A 21,228-nucleotide genomic window follows, 5' to 3' on the forward strand; every position below is an offset into this window, starting at 1 on the left:
TGCCAGGGTCACTATTTATCCCAGGAATGCTGGCAGGAGGAATCTCTGCCAGCTGCTGTGCCTGTGAGAGATGAGTGCGCTCCTCTGCCATGGATAGCTGTTCCTCCTCAGAATCAGAACTGCTCTGGGGCTCTTTGGGCTCAGTTTCCACCCTGACACTAGGAGTGTTTCCAGACGGAGGGCTCCTAGCACACTCAATACAGCAATTCTGTCTTTATTATTATTTTTTTTTCCCATGATGTATTTTTTTCTAGTATTGAAAAACATCAAGAATGGAAGAAGCAGGGAGAAAAAATGGAAGGGCAAATTGAAGATGATGATGTCTGGACTTCCCATAAAATTAGGTGAACAAGGCAGGGTAAAAGCCTAATCTGGAAGTATTTTCTGTGAGGGAGTCATAATTTGAATGTTAGTAGTTCCCTACATGTACCAAACAAGCACATGAGGGAGAGGAATATGCTAAAAAAAAAGTCCTCCGTGGTAACTAGTTTCTACATGTAAGGAGGGTTTGTTTGTTTTTAATATATGCAAAGCATTCAAAAATACTGCCTCCCCCTTTTTCCAAAGTCCAGAATTCTACCGCCTCATTCTGCTTAACATATAGCTTACAAACTCTATGATTTCCCTGTAATTTCTCACTATGTTGGCCAGTTCTTTTATTTAACCGTTCCTAGGTGGTGGTTGTTAAAAAGAATGTCTTTTAAAATTTTATTATGGGTACATCCTTCCAAAATGTGTGTGCACTGTTGTACAAGCGTGAATGCCAGCAGTGTAGTGAGTGGTAACAAAGGCTTGCTTGTTTTCTTTAAAGGCATAATCAGGACAGCTCTACCAAACATGAACCGGGAAAACCGAGAGCAGTACCAAGTCGTTATCCAAGCAAAAGACATGGGAGGCCAGATGGGTGGATTATCGGGGACCACAACGGTGAACATCACCTTGACTGATGTCAACGACAATCCGCCTCGATTCCCCCAGAGTAAGCTCCCTTCAATAGCCCTTCTGCACTACAAAAGCATCAGAATAAAAGAGTTAGGCAACAGTAATCTGGTATAATTTAAAGCAAATATAGATTATGGGCACACATGAACAAAAGGCTTATACACTGATTTATTCACGGTTATCGAAAGCAAAAATTAAACGTTACAGAAACATCTTAGTTCAGGAGTGGAGAAAAACCTAGTCACATCAAACAGCTGTGGAAATACTGGGGTAGTTCTCAGTACTGGGGTGGGAGGTCAAGAAAGAAAGGGACAGATGATAAGAGCTTTAAGAACAAATCTTCTGCTGTTATCTGGAGGTAAATACTTTCATCAGTGGAAAATTAAAAAAAAATAATAAAGGGCAGGAGATGAGTAGAGTGGACTCCCTGATTAAATGGTGAAGCAGGAAGCATCCAGCCCTGGGGCAGAAGCAGCTTTAAAAAATCTAAGGAGCTTTGCAGATGCAAGGCCACAATCCAGTGCACATTAGTTATGTGCAGTTTAATCCCATTGAGATGCTTGAGGCATAAGTAGCGATGGCCCAGCTCCCCCAGGATTGCTATGAAATGAGTTCAGTTTTTTTCCGAGATCTCTCAGAAAATTCTCGGAAAGACCTTGGAATCTCGTTCCAGAGCTTTTTCCAATAAAGTTTGGAAACGTGAAGCTTACCCACCCCCATAACTCATAAAACCTAATCGGGGGGGGGGGGAGCCAAGAGGCTGGTGCGGAGGGTGTCAGCAGTTGTGCAGGCCTCACATTTAAGGCCTAGTTGTCCCAGGTTCAGTTCATTGCTGTAAGAGAACCTGAGAAGTCAGTGTCTTTCATCTCAGTCCATTAAGCAGAGTGACATTGGGAATGGAATTTCCTGTGCTCCTCAGCAGAAGTGGACTTCTTCTGAGCATGTTCACAAGTCAATTGCTTAGAAGAATCCAGCATGCTCAGAAGAATCCAGGAGCAACTAGTTCTTAAAGAGGAGGCCCATGCACTTGCTGAAGTTCATCAGCCTAGCCCTTCCTGGTGTTGCCACTAGGGATGTACGAAAGTCACTTACCTTTAACGAAATTTGATTTGCGGTGGGGGGGAGGTGCTCCATCCCTCCCCCCAAAATTCTGGCCGGGGGGGAGGTGCTCCATCCCTCCACCCCCGAATCCTGGCCAGCCGGGCCCGCAAATGGCGGCGGCCATAGCCGCCGCCGTCTGCGTCCCTGCAGTCAGCCGTGATAGGCTATGTAAATGTTTACGTAGCCTATCACGGCTGAGTAAAAAAAAGCGCGTACGCAAATGGCGGTGCCCATGGGTGCCACCATTTGCGTTCCTTATTTTGGCACGTCTAGTCTACGTAAACATTTACGTAGACTACTGCGAAAATAAGGGGAACACAAATAGCGTAGCGTCTACACTATTTGCGTTCCCCTTATTTTCGCTGTAGTCTACGTAAATGTTTACGTAGACTAGATGTGCCAAAATAAGGAACGCAAGGAACGCCCATGGGCTCCGCCATTTGCGTACGCGCAGTTGTTGTTTTTTTTTACTCAGCCGTGATAGGCTACATAAACATTTACGTAGCCTATCACGGTATTTTTTAAAAATCTAGCCATGATAGGCTACGTAAATCTTTACGTAGCCTATCACTTTTGTTGTTGTTGTTGTTGTTGTTGTTTTACTGGAAATGGCGGCGGTGGCAGCCGGTCGGAGGACCGGCCACTGCAGCCGCCGCCACCAAACCGGAGCCGCCGCCGCCAGGAGGATTCGCCGAAGGTAAGTCCCGTCCCGGGGGGGGGGGGGGCAGACCGTTTCGCCACCAATTTCGGGGGGCCGAATGCGCTGGCATTCGGCCTCCCCGAGATTTGTGGCGAAATTCTCTGACATCCCTAGTTGCCACCCTTCCGCCACCCTTTGGCAGGAGAAGTTTTGGGAAAGTGGGGAGAGCTTGCAGCTGGCAGGGCCCTCTTGAGCGCTGATGCCGAGATGTGCCATTATGATCCAAACCCACACTTTGGGTGTGGCTGATAATGGCATGTTATTTTTTGAACACGAAGAGTTCATTTCTGACCCACCCCTCCCCTTCTGAATTTCAGCAACATCACTCGAGAGAAGCAATCCAGAACTCTGTGCTGGATTATGGCCACCAAGCTGCTAAAAAAGAACAGATGGAGGGAGCATCACCTAAAGTGAATTGTTTTGGTGGCGTGTACACCATCAGTTGATTAAGACCTTTGATTAGACTACTGCCTAACACATGAGCTTTAAAATACTGCTTAATAGGTGAGCTCTTCCCTAGGCTCCATGTTAAGAAAAAGCATGAGGAAAAGATCAGTTCTAAGGGGATGCAAATGGGGAGAGGCTCCCTGTCCCTTTACTAGCTGTGTACAAGAGGGCACTGTAGCAGGTACAGCTTTTCTATCCCCCTAGACAAGTTGCATCTGCCAGGATTCCCTCTTGTACACAGCTATTGAAAATACAGGAGCCCTGACCTCATTTACTCCTTGTCAACTTAATTCCAGGTAGGGGAATAGTGTTAAAGCCTGAAACCCATCCACCCCCATTGTAGTTTGCAAATGGCTTCAGTTTTCAAATGGAAAAGGAAGAAGGTAAATAAATGCTCTTCGTTCCTTGTGTAAGGAGTGAGTGAGTGTGTATTGAGTGAAGGGATGGAGAGAGAGAGAGACAGAGAGACAGAATGATACATAATCTCTCACATTTAACATTCCACAGATGAATGTGTTCCAGTTCCCGTCCACACACACATTCAAGCCTAGCTGGCAAACATCAGTTTCTCCTCACCAAAATCTAACCATGAAATTAAACTTAATTCACTTCAGCATGGAACCTGTTTTCTGCTGCTGCACAGACATATGGAACCAGTTTTCCCTTGCTGCACAAATGTAGCCAATAATGTTTTGATTAATACCATCCTCAAAAGTAGACAATATAGGCAACACTGGATATTTCAAGTATTTTCCTCCTACATCCTGACTTGAACTTGACATAAATGTATCACTTTTGGTTTGACTTTCACTCTTCAGAATAATTCTTTTGACTTGTTAGCTTTGGAGATGGACAACCTGGCTATGTGCTCACACACACACACACACACACACACACATATATCCTAAGAGAGGTAGAATCATAGCATCTCCAGCTGTCCTGTGGATATAAATTTTATACTTTAGCGGTCTCAAGAAGTTTATGATCTACTGCAGAAAGTTCTATGAGGTGATACTTAGCCTCAGTGTACAGAATAGTTATTAGATTGGTTGATTTTTGCAGTTGCTTCTATAATATAATGCAAAAGAAACTATTAGTGGTTCCCAGAATATTAATTAATTAGTATATTTATTTAAATATATCCGCATTCTCACCACATTTTGAGCTATGCTACCCTTCCTTGGGGAAATATCCAGAATGAGAAATCTTTATTCAAATCATTACTGTAGACTTATCATATATATATTTAGTAAAAATAATAATCTTCTTTGTTGTTGTTGTTCAGTCGTTAAGTCGTGTCTGACTCTTTGTGACAATAATCTTCTACACAGCTATAAAACTGAACTGTCAAGGCTTCCTAAAACACACACACACACACACACCAAGATTTTAAAAAGCCTTAGCAGATGTATCATTATACAGACTGGGAAAGCACAATGAGAATTGTAGTTTGCAGCATCTCTGAGAATCAAACTACACATTGTGTTAAAATATGTAGCGTGCAATGCCATATGGTCTTTAAAAAACACACACACTTAAAAATAAGTGTGGGGGTGATCCAGATCAGGACCACAGTGCAAGTGGAGCTTATCTTTTCCTTCCCCAGCTGCAATCCCAACCACCACCACCCACTGTCCCAAAAAGCAATTGTTGTTGTTCAGTCGTTAAGTCGTGTCCGATTCTTCATGACCCCATGGACCATAGCACGCCAGGCCTTCCTGTCCTCCGCTTTCTCCCGGTGTGTGCTCAAGTTCATATTCATTGCATCGGTGATGCTATCTAGCCATCTCATCCTCTGCCGTCCCCTTCTCCTTTTGCCTTCAATCTTTCCCAGCATCAGGGTCTTTTCCAGGGAGTTTTCTCTTCGCATTAGGTGGCCAAAATACTTGTGCTTCAGCTTCAGCAGCTGTCCTTCCAATGAGCAGTCAGGGTTGATTTCCTTTAGGATTGACTGATTTGACCTCCTTGCAGTCCAGGGGACTCATAAGAGTCTTCTCCAGCACCACAGTTCGAAAGCATCAATTCTTTGGCGCTCAGCCTTCCTTATAGTCCAGCTCTCACAGCCATACGTTACTACTGGGAAAACCATAGCTTTGATTATATGACCTTTGTCGGCAAGGTGAAGTCTCTGCTTCTTACTATGCTGTCTAGGTTTGCCATAACTTTCCTCCCAAGGAGCAAACGTCTTTTAATTTCATGGCTACAGTCACCGTCTGCGGTGATCTTGGAGCCCAAGAAAATAAAATCTGTCACTGCTTCCATTTCTTCCCCTTCTATATGCCAGGAAGTGATGGGGCCAGATGCCATGATCTTAGTTTTTTTTAATGTTGAGTTTCAAACCAGCTTTTGCACTCTCCACTGTCACCCTCAACAAGAGGCTCTTTAGATCTTCTTCGCTTTCTGCCATTAGGGTGGTATCGTCTGCGTATCTGAGCAAAAAGCAATAGTAAAAAACAAAAAACCACACACAAAAATGGTTGCCAATGGGTTATTTTTTTTACTATTGCTATTTGACATGTTGCGGGGGGGGCATGATGTGGGAGGGAGGCATTATGTCTGCCCTTCCCATGCTCTGTGGCCTTGATCCATATTGGAGCCCCACACTGACTTTTAAGTAAACAAAATACAGGGCAACGTATTTAACATGAAGTGAAGTTTGATCCTAAAATGAGTATATTGACCCTTACTTTTTTCCGAGAAAGACATTGGTGCCTTAAAAGAGTTTGCATTCCTTTTCCTTATACAGCATATTTTACAGAGACTGTAATCCTCTGGAGCTCAAAAGGGATGCCCTTGTGATTTCTGTTTGTTTGGTGCCATCACTTCCTTTTGTGGCCTTGTGTATAGCATAGCAAAGGCAGTGAATGTTGTAGAAACTATTCTTTTTTTCATGTGCTTGTATTTAAATTAGTGTTATCACAAACAAGTTAATCTCAGATTATTATGTTTTCGTTGATCTTTGGAACCCTTTCATCCATATATCATCTCAGGCGTCAGTTTTTCATGGCTTTGCCTCACACATCTGCTCCCGCAGTCAGGTGATGACGGTGGCCAAAAATGGCTTTGCCCAACTTTGGCTGTTGCGCCACCCTTCCTGGGGAACGGTGGTGCTGGTGTCAGTGATTCATGCCTTAATCTCTTCATTTTTAGATTACTATACTGCACTCTGTGTGGAGCTGCCCTTGAAGATTGTATGGAAGCTTCAGCCAGTGCAAAACGCGGTGGCCAGACATTTGCCTGGTGTGCGTTTTCTAGACCACATAATAATGGTCTTTAAACAACTGCATTGGCTTCCACTTGGTTGCCAAGCTCAATTATGCGTGCCGGTTCTTATCTATAAATCCCTAAATGTCATATGGAAGCCTGCCTGAAATTTGCATTCATCATCTGAGGCCTTCTGGCATGTCCCACCTCCTAGAGAGGTGAAGTAGATGGACACAACAGGGCCTTTTATGTAGCAGCATCCCAGTTGTGGAATGCCCTCCTCAGGGAGGTTAAGCCAGTCTCTTTCTTACTGCCCTTTAGATGGGTGGTGAAGACGATACTGTTTTGTTGAGCTTTTAATAACTAATGCTGCTGTTTGTTTGTTTGTTTATTTATTTATTTATATCCCGCCTTTTTTCCTCTAGGGAACCCAAGGCAGCATACATAATCCTCCTCCTCTCCATTTTAGCCTCCCAACAACAACCCTGTGAAGTAGGTTGGGCTGAGAGTTTATGACTGGCCCATAGTCACCCAGTGAGCTTCCATGGCTGAATGGAACCCAGATCTCCTGACTCCCAGTCCAACACTCTAGCCACTACACTACATTGGCTCTCATTATGTTTTAAACATTATGTTTTAAGGTTTTCCATTTTTATGTATTTTAATCTTTGTATTCTTATTGTACACCACCCGAGCTCTCATTGAGTGGAGCAGCAATCCAAAAATATTCTAAATAAATAAATAAATGGCTCCAGTGGCAAGGAATGCAACATTTGCAAGTGCTCGGTGTGTGAGTCACCCCTATCTCACTGTGAGTGTCTCTGGGTCCCAATCTGCTAGGAATGTGGGGTGGGTGTGCAGAGAATCTTAACATGATGGTGAATGAGTCACAACGTGAGTACTTCTAAATGCTACTGATGGGGTGGAGAACACTCACACGAGGGTGCCCGTTTTGTAAATGTAACATGTGCTTCTTCAATCAAGGATGCCTCTTGTCTTTTGACGGCAGGTTGTTGGTTGAATGAAGTGTGCCATGTGACCAGTTCGACACACACAAAAATGCACACTGATTTGTGGAATCACCAAAAGACTTTTTGAAGTAGTTTGGGCTATTTTGCGTGATTTTTGATTACACAGGGGGTTGAGGGACATAATAATAAGATCTGAGTAGGTGCTGAATAGAGAAAGGGGTTATGATGGGGATGCAAAATGCTTTCTGGAAAATAAAGCTCATATCCCCCCACCCCCATTTTTCATGGCAGTTTGCAGCCCATTGGATTCTCCTGTCTGCTGCTCCTCCAGGACCAGTTTCTTCTCCCTCACTGCCAATCAGGGATCCCTGCCAATCAGGGACCCCAGAAGCTCTCTTCAGACATTAATCAGAGTGCAATGAATATTTCAGACAGCATCACAGTGGCAGTCTCCAGCCCTGCCTACATGCATTCAGTGCATGTGAGTACAGCAGTAAGGGCTGCTCTCCACAGACTGGAAAGCCTGCAAAGGGACAGTTTTGGTCCTGTTGGGAGAGCTCTCTGCATGCACAGCTGAATGTGCAAGAGGTCTCTATAGGAATTCTTATGAAGTATATAGGCCATATACTGCATAAGTGGACCCTGCCACTCCCCATGCATGACCGTTGCACCCTGAAAGGCTGAAGAGGGCTATAGTGAGCCAGGTGATGTAACAATGCTATGTAGCATTATCAGATTTGGCTAGGTAGCATCTTCACTGCGGGCAAATGAGGCAGCATTGCACTCCAGTAGAATGTAGTCCTGTATTGTAAATCCAGCTCAAGTCAACCTTGCTACAGTCCAGTACTGGAGCACAAAGTTGTTTCAACCATGTGGGAACATATTCCTGTATTTTTGCCTTGCCTTGTGGTGGTTTTACTGCTGCCCAGCTTTGCAGTACAGTAGGCCATGACCAGGAGTGTTGCCCAATTGCCTCAGCAATACAGGGACTTGTTGGGTTGGATTCAGACTTAGTTATGTTTTGAGTAGATCCATTAAAATCAACGGGGCCTACGTCTGACATGACTTTCTTGTCTCATTGATTTCAGTGGGTCCATTCTAAGCATGACTAAGTCTGGATCCAACTTGTTGTGAGGAAGAACAATGAAAGTGCCACATCATAGTACTGGAAGAGAGGGAATTGGTTTGGCAAAGTATTTCCTTTCCTCCACTCCCAAACTATGGATGAACACTTTTGCCCCTGTATACATGCCCAGTGCCCTTTAAAAATGCCTAAAGCTTTTTGCAGGAGGAAAAAGCTTTAATAAAAAGCACCTACCCCCTCTGTTTCAACCAGCTCTGTAGCTAAAGTCATTACCAACCACTTTACCAGACTCCTGGAGGAAAGAAAGTCACACAGCCTACATTTACTTATTTCGTTATTTACTACATTTCTATACCATCCAATAGTTGAAGTTATGTGGGCAGTCCATGAGACATTTCACTATCTCAGTTTACAAAGAGGAGCTAACTCCTAGCTGTACAGCACAGCTCACATAAAATGCCTGAACATAATGCAGGCAACCAGTGGTAATGTTGATATTTGAATACCAATTTTAAGCATATCCTGTTGAATGGAGGCAGGGGGAGAGTTAATTTGGATGGTGATTCAGTTTTCTAATCTTAATTTACAAAGCATTTTCATGTCTTAATGGACAATTAATGGATCAGCAAAGCTGCAATCATAAACCTTTACTCTTGAACATTGTGTTCTTTATGAAGTGTTGCAGCATACACTGTTTTCACAGTGAAGTTTTCTTAGGCTCTGGTGAAATAATATTTTCTTCTGATTAATTGAGGCAGTTTGCTGAGTCTTCTTTTCCATACACTTTTTTTTTTGGTAAATTGGCATTGTGCTTCACACTCATGTGCATAATATGATATTCTGCCACCTTGTTCTAAAGAAGCACTGCTTTATTTTTAATTTTATTCTTTTTTAAATTTTGATCTCAAGTTCTTTCCCTCTCCCACAGAGGATGCCTGCTAGGTCCCTTCACAGCAATTTATACTTACAAACACATAAACATAAACTTTTATCCTTTTGCAAAATCGTGCATTTTTTATTCAGCATTCCGCCCCCGCCTTTCCCTTGACACCCTCCTTATTAATGGGGCTTATATCACATTAAAAGAAACAAAATGAATGGGTTCATGAAAGGGACTGAAAAGTGCTTGATTCATGGAAGAGCTGAAGGTCTTATTGATTCTTTCTTAAACGCAGAATCGATAAAATTCATGTCAAATGTGAAATTGTACACTAAACTGATCTTATCTTTTATCTGATTTGCTGACTTGACCATGTATCAAGGGGACTAATGAAATCAAAAAGCCTCTTACACAGTTATTAGCAGAATAGTGTTATATTAATATCAATGACAAAGACCTACTCACCGTTATGGGTAGCCTCCTGCAGCGTTGGGAACTCCTTTGAGAAACGACAGTTTTCCGACCTGATCATCAGAATCGGGGAGTTGGACTTTTATTGGAGGTAAAAGTCCAACTTTTAACTACAGCCAAGGGGGAGTTGGTGCTACTGGGCACTCCCCTGATCCTCCTCTGTTGCCACGACAGCAGTGAAGCCAAGTGAACTTCAAATTAGAGAGACCTGCTGGGTTCATGGCATAACCTTTCAGATTTGGTCAGAAAAATGAGAAAGGTTTGCATACAGGCAAAATTCTGACATGAAAAGTACAGTTCCAGTACTAAGACATGCTCTTCATGTAGGGTGGAATTCATTATGTGCTGAATGACGATCATTCAGTATCATCAACCAGGGTAATGTATTTGTTACATTTGTATCTTGCCTTGTCTCCAAGCAGCTAAAGGTGGTGTATGTGGTTCTTGATCACTCCCATTTTCCTCACAACAACTCTGTCTTGTCCCCAATAATGCATTGAGCTTCATGGCTGAGCACAGATTTGAACTTTGGTTCCCCAGTCCTAGTCCAACACCCTCACCACTACACTACGCTGACTCTCATCTGGTTACAACAGCACAAATGAGGAAGAACATTCTCTGGTCCCCACCCCACCCCGCCGCCCTCGCCTCCAGTGAATTGTTATACTATCTCTGCAATGAAGCTTGTGGTTTCCTGGTCGACAGCTGGTTGGGCACTGTGTGAACAGAACTAGATGGACCTTTGGTCTGATCCAGCATGGCTCTTCTTACGTTGTTAGGTTCTTAAGCTTGTATTTCATCATCATGGCTAATAGCCATTGATAGATCAACCCTCTGTGAATTTGTTTAATTACAAAAATAAACTTATTTGAGTATACTAACAGATCAGTATTGTTCAAACTGTTCTGGAGAGTCCTCGGGTTTCTTGGAAGCATATCAAAGATGCCTAAGTAGTGGTGTGACAAGCTTCTCTGAAAGATGGCTTGCCTGCCATTACCCATCTTCTCCTGAAATGTGGAGATTCAGGGCCAAAGCACACGTTACTTTAAATATGTAGCTAGCAGCAAAGTCTTTTTTTATTCGAGAGTCAGTGCAGGGTCCCCAGTGCAGATAAGGACCCTAGTGTGGGGGATATGGGGCCTTTAACTCTCCCCCACTAGTGTGGTCCTGATCCAGAATGCCTCCCCCACATCTGCAGTATATATTTCTAAACAGTGAACCATTAGCTTTAATTAATCAATTTGGGAAATATTAATTACAGGTGCTGTGCTCAGTCTGGATTGGGACCACAGCAGGGGCAAGGGTTAAAGGCCCCCTATTCCCCAAGGTAGGGTCCCACTCTGGATCAAGGCCCCTGCATTTATTAGCTATGTCTTTAAAGCAATGTATGCTGTGTCTTTATCGGAGCTCTCTGGCAGCTGTTATCCCATTCCCCAAGGTAAGGGCTCTTTGGGGCCTTGGGAGAGGGGATGGGGTAGCTGTTGCTGGAGAGCTGGAAAGCCCTCTCAGGTGTTTGACTTTAACTCTCAAGAAGCACAACTGCTGTGGTGGCCAGCAGAAAGTTTTCTTTTGAAAATTGCAAAATAAACCCTTACCAGTTAATTGTGATTTAACAAAGGCTTTGCAATTTGGCAGCACTAAAGAATGTCTTACAGCTCTAAAAATGATTGATCATGATTTTATATTCCTTTAAGGCTGTCAGAGCTTTCGAGCTGTTTGAGGCAAAGGTGCAAATAAAAAATAATAATTTTAATTTATAAAGTGCCTCAAAATCGAGGTGCGCTGCCTGAAGGTTTATGATCTAATGAGACATGAAGAAAAAAAGAGGAAACAAGACACGAAAGGAAGGGGTGTTACACAGTTTGCTTCTCCCACACAGTCTTCTGCCTGAGGCTGAGCTTTGCTTCCCTTTGTGAAAGGTCCTGGCCTATATTGCTTATGTTTAAAGAAGTTGTACCATCTTTATTAATGGCTGACATCCTTCACCATTAAGGACTTGTGTGGTAACTGAGAATCTACCGGCATTTGTAGAGTTTCATCAAATTTCTCTCCATATGGATAAGAACAAAACATCCCACAAGACTTACATTAAGGTTATTTGAACATGTTTTGTGTACTAAACACACACACATACACAAGCTGACCATTTCAGCCCTCTCTACAGACCAGGAGCAAAACACACCTCACCTACACACACTGCTAGTAGAAATGTCTCTCAATATGAGGGTGTTTAGAGTCTGGCAGTGCCTGGATGAGTGAGTACTACCACAGAGGCCCACAACGTCCTGGCCTCCTTGCCAAAAGCATTGCATGGAAGTGAAATAATCAAATCACAGCAAATACAGGCACAAAGGCATCAAAAAAAATTCCTGTCCAAATTGCATTGGCACAAAAGGGAGATGTCCAAGAGCAATGTTTTACACCTTTGCAGATCCCATTAATTTGCACAAACTCACACAAATGAGTTTGCCTTGGATTTTGTTCTGCATTTTCAAAATAGATTCACCACCAAGGATGGACAAACACTCCCTTTTTTCACCTCATAAATCATGAGGGCATTGCAGATATTCCTTCAAGTATTTGAAAAACCTCGAGGAGTTCTGTAAGTTATCATAAGGAATGTTCACAAAACCCAGAGGGTGGATTGCTTCATTTCTAGCCTGAGATCTGGGGCTTGTCAGCTACAATATGTGGGGCTGCAAATGCCAGGGATGCACACAGCTGGCTGGATGCTAAAAGGGGGTGGAGTGTCCACCTCACATTGGGATTCCTCTAATTTGAGCAGCGGTGCTCACATTTTTTATCCCCCCCCCCTTGATGAATTGCCCTAATTCTATTGTCCATTTTAAAGCCAAGGATTGAAATCATTTTGGATAGGCTTACACAGCTTGTGGCAAACAGATTGAACTAATTATATAAACACTCTAATCAGCTATCTTTAATATCCTCATCATCCATTTGCAAACAACTGAATCCCAGGTCAGTAGAAAAATTCCAGATATAACTAAGCATGGAAGCCTAATTATATCTGGAAGACATAGAAGTCTTCACATTAAACAAATCATCCCAAATTCATCCAGTCTTTAAAAGATGGATTTGTTTGATTTGAGAATTATTGTTCTAAGAGTAGTTACACTTAAAGAGTATTCAGTACTGCTGTTGTGCTTCCCCTGTTTCTGTTGCACCAGTAGGACCCACTGTTAGTGCAACAGGAAGTTATCACTTCCTAAAGCAATCCAGAAAATGAGCTGAAATGCTCACTTATGGAACAGGATAGGTCAGCGGAGTTCTGTTCTGTGAGCTCTGCTGACCTACTCCATTCTGTAAAGTAGCATTTTGGTTCATTTTTGGATGCTTTTTGGAACTGCTAGATTCCTGTCACACTACAATGGGTGCCATGGGTGCATGGGCAACTTTGGGTAATGCCCATAATTTTTCTACTAACTTGATCAATTTTCTTATGGTTTGGTTGGGTATTTGAAAATTATTAGTATTAATTTGTTTCTATAATTAAAGCAAACTTTTTATGATGTTGCATGTAGTTTTGGGTTGCATCATACAGGGTATTTGTTGCTGCACAATTTTTGACCAGCAGAGCAGAACACAGACCACTAGTTATATATTGTGGCCTGCCAAGCACTTGACAACATTTTTTCTAGTACTGTGCCAAAGTATGTACTCCAATTTCCTGAATGTTTCCTTCCCCCGTGAAAGAGGCTTCCATTCTTTTAACTTTCTTTTGGTGGTGTTTTTGATCTTACCTTATCCCTGTGAGGTGGTCTAGGGTGCTGTATTTGTTTTTCTTTCTATTACACATCTCACTAGTGTCCTGCAGCCTCCTTGGCTGCCCACACTTCATGATATGAAAAGCCCTGTGAGAGGGCTTAGCTCATGAAGTTGTGGAGGCTGCCATCTGAACACCTGCCAGCTTTTTTTTGTAAAGTGAAGTCTTTTTACTTTTAAAGAAATTATTAGGTCCGATCAGAAAGCCTCCTGATTTCTCTGGAGCTCCATAGCAGTCATTTGGGGTGATTTGTGCACATTGCTAATAACCACATCCCTTAAGCTTCTCCCATCTCAGTATCCAGTATGATGTGCAATGTGCCACACTGCCCACCAGTTGTCAGGTGCATGGAAGGCAAGCTTGCAGCCTTCCTGTGCTTACAAGAAAGCCCAGCTGAGGATGCCATGCAGTTTTAGGAAAGAACGGGCACCCAGGAAGGTTGCACATGGCCGGAGAGATGATTGTACAGTGGAGGACAGGACACACGCACCCCTTCAGCCACCTCATATCTAACAAAAGTCCAAGAACCCTGCACCCCCACCCACAAGATTTCTCCAGCATTTTCTTGGACATTTTTTTTTGAACTAAATATCTTTCCCATCAAATTGAATGAGAGTGTTTGGAGAAAAACCAGTGGAAGGATTTTTCAGCACAGCACCACTTTTTACTGTCCCAGGAAGACTGAAAAGGCAGGAGGTTTTTCAAGCTCTTAGTACAGGGGTGGGCAGAAAGTAGATCTCTAGATATTTTGAACTTCAGCTTCCAGCATTCCTGACTATATTGGCCATGCTGGCAGGGGCTTCTGGAAGCTGAAGTCCAAAACATCTGGAGATCTACCTTCTGCCCACTCCTGTCTTAGTGGAGTTCTGCTCAAGACTGGTAAGCTGTGTTTGGCTTGGTAACTGACAAGGTGTACAGGCTTGCTTTTCAAAAAACCAGTTGGGAAGCTGTGCATATATTATTAGGTAGAAATCTAGTGCCTCTTCAATTTTAGTCCACTGCCTACATTGGGGAATGTGTGGCTCTCCAGACATTTTTGGACTTCAAGTCCCAGCATCACTCACACCATTGGCTATTCTGACTAGGTATTTCTGACTCTGTTCTTCTTCGCAGGTTCAGTCCACCTTCGTATTCCAGAATCGTCCCCGGTTGGCACTGCCATTGGAAGCATAAAAGCCTCTGATGCAGATATTGGGAGAAATGCAGAACTTGAATACCGAATTATTGACGGTGATGGAAGGGATATGTTTGATGTTGTTACCCAAAAGGACACACAGGAAGGCATTATAACAGTCCGAAAGGTGTGTATCATCACAAGGAATCACTGAATGTTTTAAAACAACAATAACAACAACAACTGAGATTATATATTTTGTAGAGATGGTGCACTAAACACTGCTTGCCAAGAAATAACATGTAGTTCTATTTTAGATTCCACAATTATTTCCTTTCTATAGAAGAAAAATAACTGGTGCAAAAATTACTAACATGTAGCCACAGGAATATAATGAGATATAAATAGCAACAGCCATAACATTTTCCATTACCAGTTACATCGAAGAGTGGATGTGAAAAAGTATTAAATTCCTTTTTATATTTGCATGACATCAGTGCTTTGGAGGAAAGGTTTATTGATTTTTTTTTGTTTATTTGCTGAAAAGTACATTATCTGACTTCTCTTGGGGAGTCCCTTCTTCCCTGAATTATTAAGTTTCAGCAAAATTGTGAACTTTTCTTAAGCTGTATAAAATGTGTACAAACATGTGTTTTATGTCTGTCGGCTTGTTTGTGAATTGTTGACTTTGAGCGTCAGTCTAGTTTAGGGCTGTGCTGTGCTGAATATTCAGTCATTTTGATTTTGGCAGGGTAGACATTTTCCCCCCAAATAATGTGAATACTCACCTTTTGAAAAGATGGTTTGGTCTTATTTCTGTAGCTGCTGCTTCAGTGCCATTGTTTCCTTTGGCAGCAGCAGCTGTCCCCCCTCCCCTTTCTGAAATACTTACAAAAGTGATTTCCACCAATCTGGGATCATATAGCAATAGGGATGATGATGTCAACCTGTTTTGGCCACATGGTGATAACGCCACTGGCGGAAGTGGGGGCAAGTGAAAGCAAGGGCATTCCAAATGACAATCCAGACATGAGTGCTGAAAAATTGCCAAAGATTTTACATATTTTACTGAACCAAAAACATTCACAAAAATGGTGGGTAGACTTGGCTTAGTCCTGGTCTAGTTGGTTATGACACTTCTCGATCCCCTAAGTCACACAAGTGTACAGTTATCTTGGGCATTTGCTTTATCTAATTAATAGGCAAAAGATGCCCTTGTGAACAAACATTTGCCTATTTTCATCGATGGAACTGCGCGTCAAGCATTTGAAAGCAATTAACAGTATGCCTTCCCACAAATCTATGAAACAAACTTTCACAGTGTGCTCCTGAAGAATGGCACATGCCAAGAAACTAGAGCAGCATCCTGTGTGTCAGATACATAATGTTACACCGCCTATCACTGTCATCATGTAAGTTTTCCATTATATAAGATGAGTAGATTTTTCTATGTAGCCAATTACATCGTTCCAAATCTACATACCTTATATAACGGAAAGCTTACATGATGACAGTGACAGACAGGTTGAAGTATAGGAGTGGCATGATTCTCCATCCTGTTCTGGAGATTCATCAGCATTGCAGTGACATTGCTGCTACATTGGTTCAGTGCTCTGGGCTTGCTTAAGGTAGAAGCTCAGACCAATTCTTCTTCTTTCTTTGGTATTTTCTTTACATTTTTCAAAATAAGTTACAAAAATACATCAATACTGATTCTAAATCCCTCCCCAGGCCTTCCCCCAGCTTGGACAGTCCAAGCTCAGACCAATTCAAGTGGTGACATTGCTCTCTGTAATCATCAGTGTGCCTCATCTTAAGCATACTGTTTTTTGTACCATCAGTCCAAATGTAATCAATGCACCTCCTGAATTACTTTAGGATTTTTCTGGTACTAATTTAGGCAGTATCAGGAACCCAGGGACATTCGCAGATATGAGGCCTAAAGGAAGATTCTTCTGGCACCTTAAAGACAGACAGACACATAGTTGGGGGAATTGTAATCAGTAGAGCTGTGCAGGGACCCCCCGATCCACCTTGGAGGTCGCTTCAGGGCTTCCAAGACAGGCCTGATACGCTTCAGGCTGCCTCCCCCACCCCCAAATTTCTTTGGCCTCTGGAGCAGAAGCAGGTTTTGGATGTCCAACCCCACCGCCCTGCCCATCATGCAAGACCCCAACTCCTTGCCTGGGCCCTCGGGATGCATGCCAGCACCTATCCTCCTATTCTAGGGAGTGGAGTCGCCATTTTTAAATGGTGACTCCCTGTATTTCCAGAAATAGGTCCTGCGCCATTTTAAAGATGGCAACTCCCTGGAACAGGAAAAAGTCTGCTGGCGCTCATCCCTAGGGCCCAGGCAAGAAGATGGGGCTTGGCCGGCAGCGGAGGGGGAGCTGGGCTTCCAGATCACTCCAAAGCACTGCTGAAGCACTTTGGAGTGACCCATCCCACTTCGTGCCACTTCATTCCCCCTCTGCCTCACCTCGGAAGTGGCCTGAAATAGCCCAAAGCACCCGACTTTGGCTCGGAACTCAGGCTTTGGGCTGAAGTGGTGCACAACCATAGTAATCAGTGATGTCAGAAGGAAATTTGAAGTTTCCCGTTGAAGTTTCTTTGCTCCACAATGGCCAGTTTAAGGTCAATGAGAGTGTGTCCTGGGAGGCTGATTCCCCCCCCCCCATGGTAATTATTGTATATTGTCATTTCTGAAGGGATGTACGAGAATTTTGTTTGAGTTCGCAAAGAAGTTTTAAACAAGCTCCATTTGCAATCCCAAATGTGCACACATTTTAAGAGAAAATGTTTGCACATTTCCGAACTTGCGAATCCATTTGAAAAATGCACATGTTTCATGCTTTACTGAATGGGGACAAGGTGTGAATTTCTAAAAATGTGAATGTTTCCCCAATAAAAAATGTGCATTTTCCCAATTTTAAAAAATGCTTACGTTTGGGAAAGTGAACAAGACAAAATGAATTTCAAAGGGGAATGTGGAGAACCTCAACACCCTCAAATAGCACATGTTCACCCATCCCTATTTCTGATGTCAGATTTGTGTCCATTTATTATTTTACATAGAGACTAGACTAGTCTGTTTGTCCTCCTTAGAATCCAGAAAGGCAATGCTGACAGGAGATGGCATATATTACATTGAAAGATGACTGAGCCAGTGAATGAACCCCTGATGTTGTAGGAGATTACTAGGGCCTGTAATAGTACTGCCAGAGTAAGTGTGGGGACAGAGCTGGCATGTGGGTCTGTTGCAGGATCTGTTCCCTGTGTTTGTATCCTTTGTGGAATGCACTCTACTTTCCAGTATTATGGACAGTTGTGTGATCATTTGCCACAGTTTTCAGATTTGTCAGAGTTTGCTGTTGCCAATTGAAGGCAAAATAGTTTATCAGTGATACATTCAGAGTTAGAGGAATGGGTTCCAATGCATCATACTGTTTCCATCATCACAGCTGTCACCCAATTTTGCAAAAAGCGAAATTCAAAGCAAATTTGGGATTTCTCATTTCTGCCTCAGGGAAATGCCTTAAGGATTTTGAGGGAAAACAACAGGGTTCTGATAAAACTAGTGCCATTTCTCAGGGGGAGGGGAGCTGTACCCCCCCCCCAGTTATGAAATGCTGGTAATGGCTGTCCCCAAATTGATTACTTATATTCTGGCTACCCCTCAGTGTCTGAGGACAGAATGTTGCATTGCAGTATATTATCCTGGGCAATTCCAAAACCCGAGAATGTGTTTGAGGCATGATTACCATGTACAGCATAAAGTTCTCCTTGAGAACAAGGTTAAGATGCAGGGAGAGAGAGTCTCAGGGCAATGAAGGAAGGGAATGTTTGCTGCAAATGTAATGTAACTTCAGAGTAAACAGAAGATTTAAGAGCCAAGACAGTCTGGCATCTTTTATGAGTACTAATTTAACATTAAAGGTTTTAGGGAAAATACATTCAGACATGTCTCTAGAATCCATTTTGATTCTGTTTTTGATATCTTTCTGTTATATTGTGCATGCTAATGAAGCTCTGCTCCAGTGTCAGACAAGCTGCACTTCCTCTCAGCCTGTTCATGCCCTGGAAATCATTAATTAGCTAGCACCTTTCATCTGCAGTCAAAGAGAGATTGGAGAATGGAATCTCTTTATCCAGAAAATATGTATTCTAATTATAACTCCAAACTTTTCATTTTTAAAAGGAATTGCTGACAAAATGTCACATATATTTTGCAAAAAATTATCTGATGTTGGATTCATGAGATTCAGAGTAAATGAACCAGGTTAAGCCCAGATTCTCTAGACTGAAGTTTAAATTCTGTCAAATTTCTTAGAAAGCAATTTGGATCTTTTGTAGAAATACTCTTATGGTGCAGCCTGATCAATTGTGTGGATCTTTAAACCCACTGAAAGTCAAGCTGTATGTATGGGTGTCACACACACACACACACACACGGTGGGGTATGATCTCGAACTATCAGATCACACCAGTGGGATTAAATGATGAAAAAGAACCCTGTACTTTCCAAAATAGCATAACAGGGAGAAGGCTAGAACCCTGATCCCTGATATCTAGTTTCCTGTGTAGTGAGTTTTTATAGTGGAGGAAACATTCTGTTATGTAGTCCATTGCCTCCAGTTAGGGATGTGCAAAACCACCCCCGTCCGGGTTCTCTGGGTGCCCGCCTAGCCCCTGCACCTGCTAGCCAGTCCCCAGAACATGCTTGAACCCCTCGCTTGGCAGCCTCGTCGAGCTCCATGGTCACCATTTTTTGAAAAATAAAATGGTGATCGCAAAAATGCACATATTTGCAGATGCACAAAAGTGCACATGTCTCATGCACAAATATGCACATGCACAAAATGTGCCTTTTTACGCATGCGCAAATATGCACATTTTTGCTATTGCCATTTTAGTTTTTTAAAAATGGCAACAGCAGAGCTCGACAAGGCCACTAGGGTGAGTGTGGGCTGCTTGCCAAGCGCAGGCAGGGGCTCGAAGAGCGGGGCTCGGGGGTGCAGACAGGGAGGGTTCCACTGGATTCCCAGATGGAATCAGGTGCCTGCACCATCCCTACCTCCAGTGAGTAAATGTTGCAAGTCAAGGGTGCCTGACACGTAGTAAAAATGAGTATTTTTGTCAGGATCAGAACTCTAAAATTGTAAAATGACTTACAATTGTAAGATCATTGCTTTGTCAGATTGTAAGCCTGAGGGCAGGGACTTTCTTATTGATTAAGCCACTGAGAGCCTTTTATGGATGAAGAGGATGTTAAAAATTCTGCAAATAATATATTAGTAGTGGTAGTAGCATTTATTTAATTTTAATCACTGTATTAATCTGGAGGCCTGATCTACTCAGGGCCCAGTCAAAATAGATTCTTTGAATTACCAAGATGAAACTAGACTACTTGTGAAAGGAATGACAGTCTATTGATAGAAAATGGATACAGAATAAAAGTACAAAGAAAGCTCCCACATCTCTTCAGTTGACAAAGCTGGCACCTTCAGCCGAGTGTACACAAGGCAAGGGTCCCTGTCAACAGCGTATGAGATGTCGTTCCTAGGACCAAAGTTCTCCAGGCTGGTTGTGCATGTTTTCCTTCATGGAGTAAAACCAAACAGCAAAACCAGCCTGCTGGATTTTATAGGTGTCCCTAGTTCAGGAGCTGACAGGCTGGCACACACAATTCAGAAGGAGGGGGCTTCCCACAGGAAGTAAAACTTATCTCTTCTCACAGGAATGAGATCATACAGCTGGCCAAAACAGCTTCAAAGTGAAACTGTAAATTACCTGTGTGTGAGAGAGGCCTTCCTAATTAACTATAAAGCTGCCAGTTAGGCCAAACATGTCTCTATGCATTCAAGCAGTATATAGGGGACTGTGTCAGTTCAACAGCTGATTCCTCACCAGTTCTTCCAGTGTCAAACTCACTACAATCACCTTCGTCTTAAAAAGAACAACAACAACCCAAAAAACAACTAAGGTGACTTACAACAAAATTATTTAAACATACAAAATATAAATAGCTAAAACCAATTTCCATGAAAGACACCCAAACATAATGACTAAAACACCAGTACAGACCATATCCAAAACAACTGATGCATAAAATGCCCATTCTCCAGCCCTCAAATGTCTGGGAGAAGAGGAAAGTCTTGACCTGGTGCTGGAAAGATGACAATGTTGGTGCCAGGCAGGCTTCACTGGGGAGAACATTTCACAGTGGAGGAGCCACCACTGAAAAAGGAGTTATCCTTTGCTGCCATCCACTGAATCTCCTTCAGAGGAGGCACTCTGAGGTGGGTCTGAACCTATGCCCTGTATACGGGTTAGGCTGATACCAAGAGAGGTTCTCCATCAGGTATGTATATGTGGTAGAGTCCAGGAACATTTTTGCTTTATCACCTACAGTTTGGGTGAACTAGGACTGAGTTCTGTGCCTAAATATGGATCTGATCCCAGCTGTCTCCAGTACTCCAGTCCAGCAAGGGAGATCCACAGGCAGACTCAGCCTTCCACTTGCATAGCTG

General features: G+C 42.8%; 1 protein-coding gene and 1 long non-coding RNA gene across 3 annotated transcripts in view; one reads left to right on the plus strand and one right to left on the minus strand.

The window, feature by feature from the left end:
- Positions 1 to 9,855, minus strand: part of LOC146347382 (uncharacterized) — a 49,094-nt gene extending 39,239 nt beyond the window's left edge. The window contains exons 1-2 of one of the 2 annotated variants that reach the window (XR_014790279.1): positions 9,795 to 9,855; positions 865 to 1,007 (exon numbers count right to left, since the gene is read on the minus strand). This is a non-coding gene — a long non-coding RNA (uncharacterized LOC146347382). The remainder of the gene's footprint in view (positions 1 to 864; positions 1,008 to 9,794) is intronic. The other variant, XR_014790280.1, reaches the window with a different exon arrangement.
- The window catches only part of LOC146347383 (cadherin-10), a 61,875-nt gene that overhangs the window by 18,622 nt on the left and 22,025 nt on the right, over positions 1 to 21,228 (plus strand). Inside the window, exons 3-4 of the mRNA XM_084850556.1 lie at positions 812 to 979; positions 14,698 to 14,885. Coding sequence (XP_084706682.1) covers positions 812 to 979; positions 14,698 to 14,885 — 356 coding nt within the window. The remainder of the gene's footprint in view (positions 1 to 811; positions 980 to 14,697; positions 14,886 to 21,228) is intronic.

Source organism: Heloderma suspectum, chromosome 4 (genome assembly GCF_057233095.1).
Source record: "Heloderma suspectum isolate Gila_16-S chromosome 4, 16-S_ref, whole genome shotgun sequence".
NCBI classification, from domain to species: domain Eukaryota; kingdom Metazoa; phylum Chordata; class Lepidosauria; order Squamata; family Helodermatidae; genus Heloderma; species Heloderma suspectum.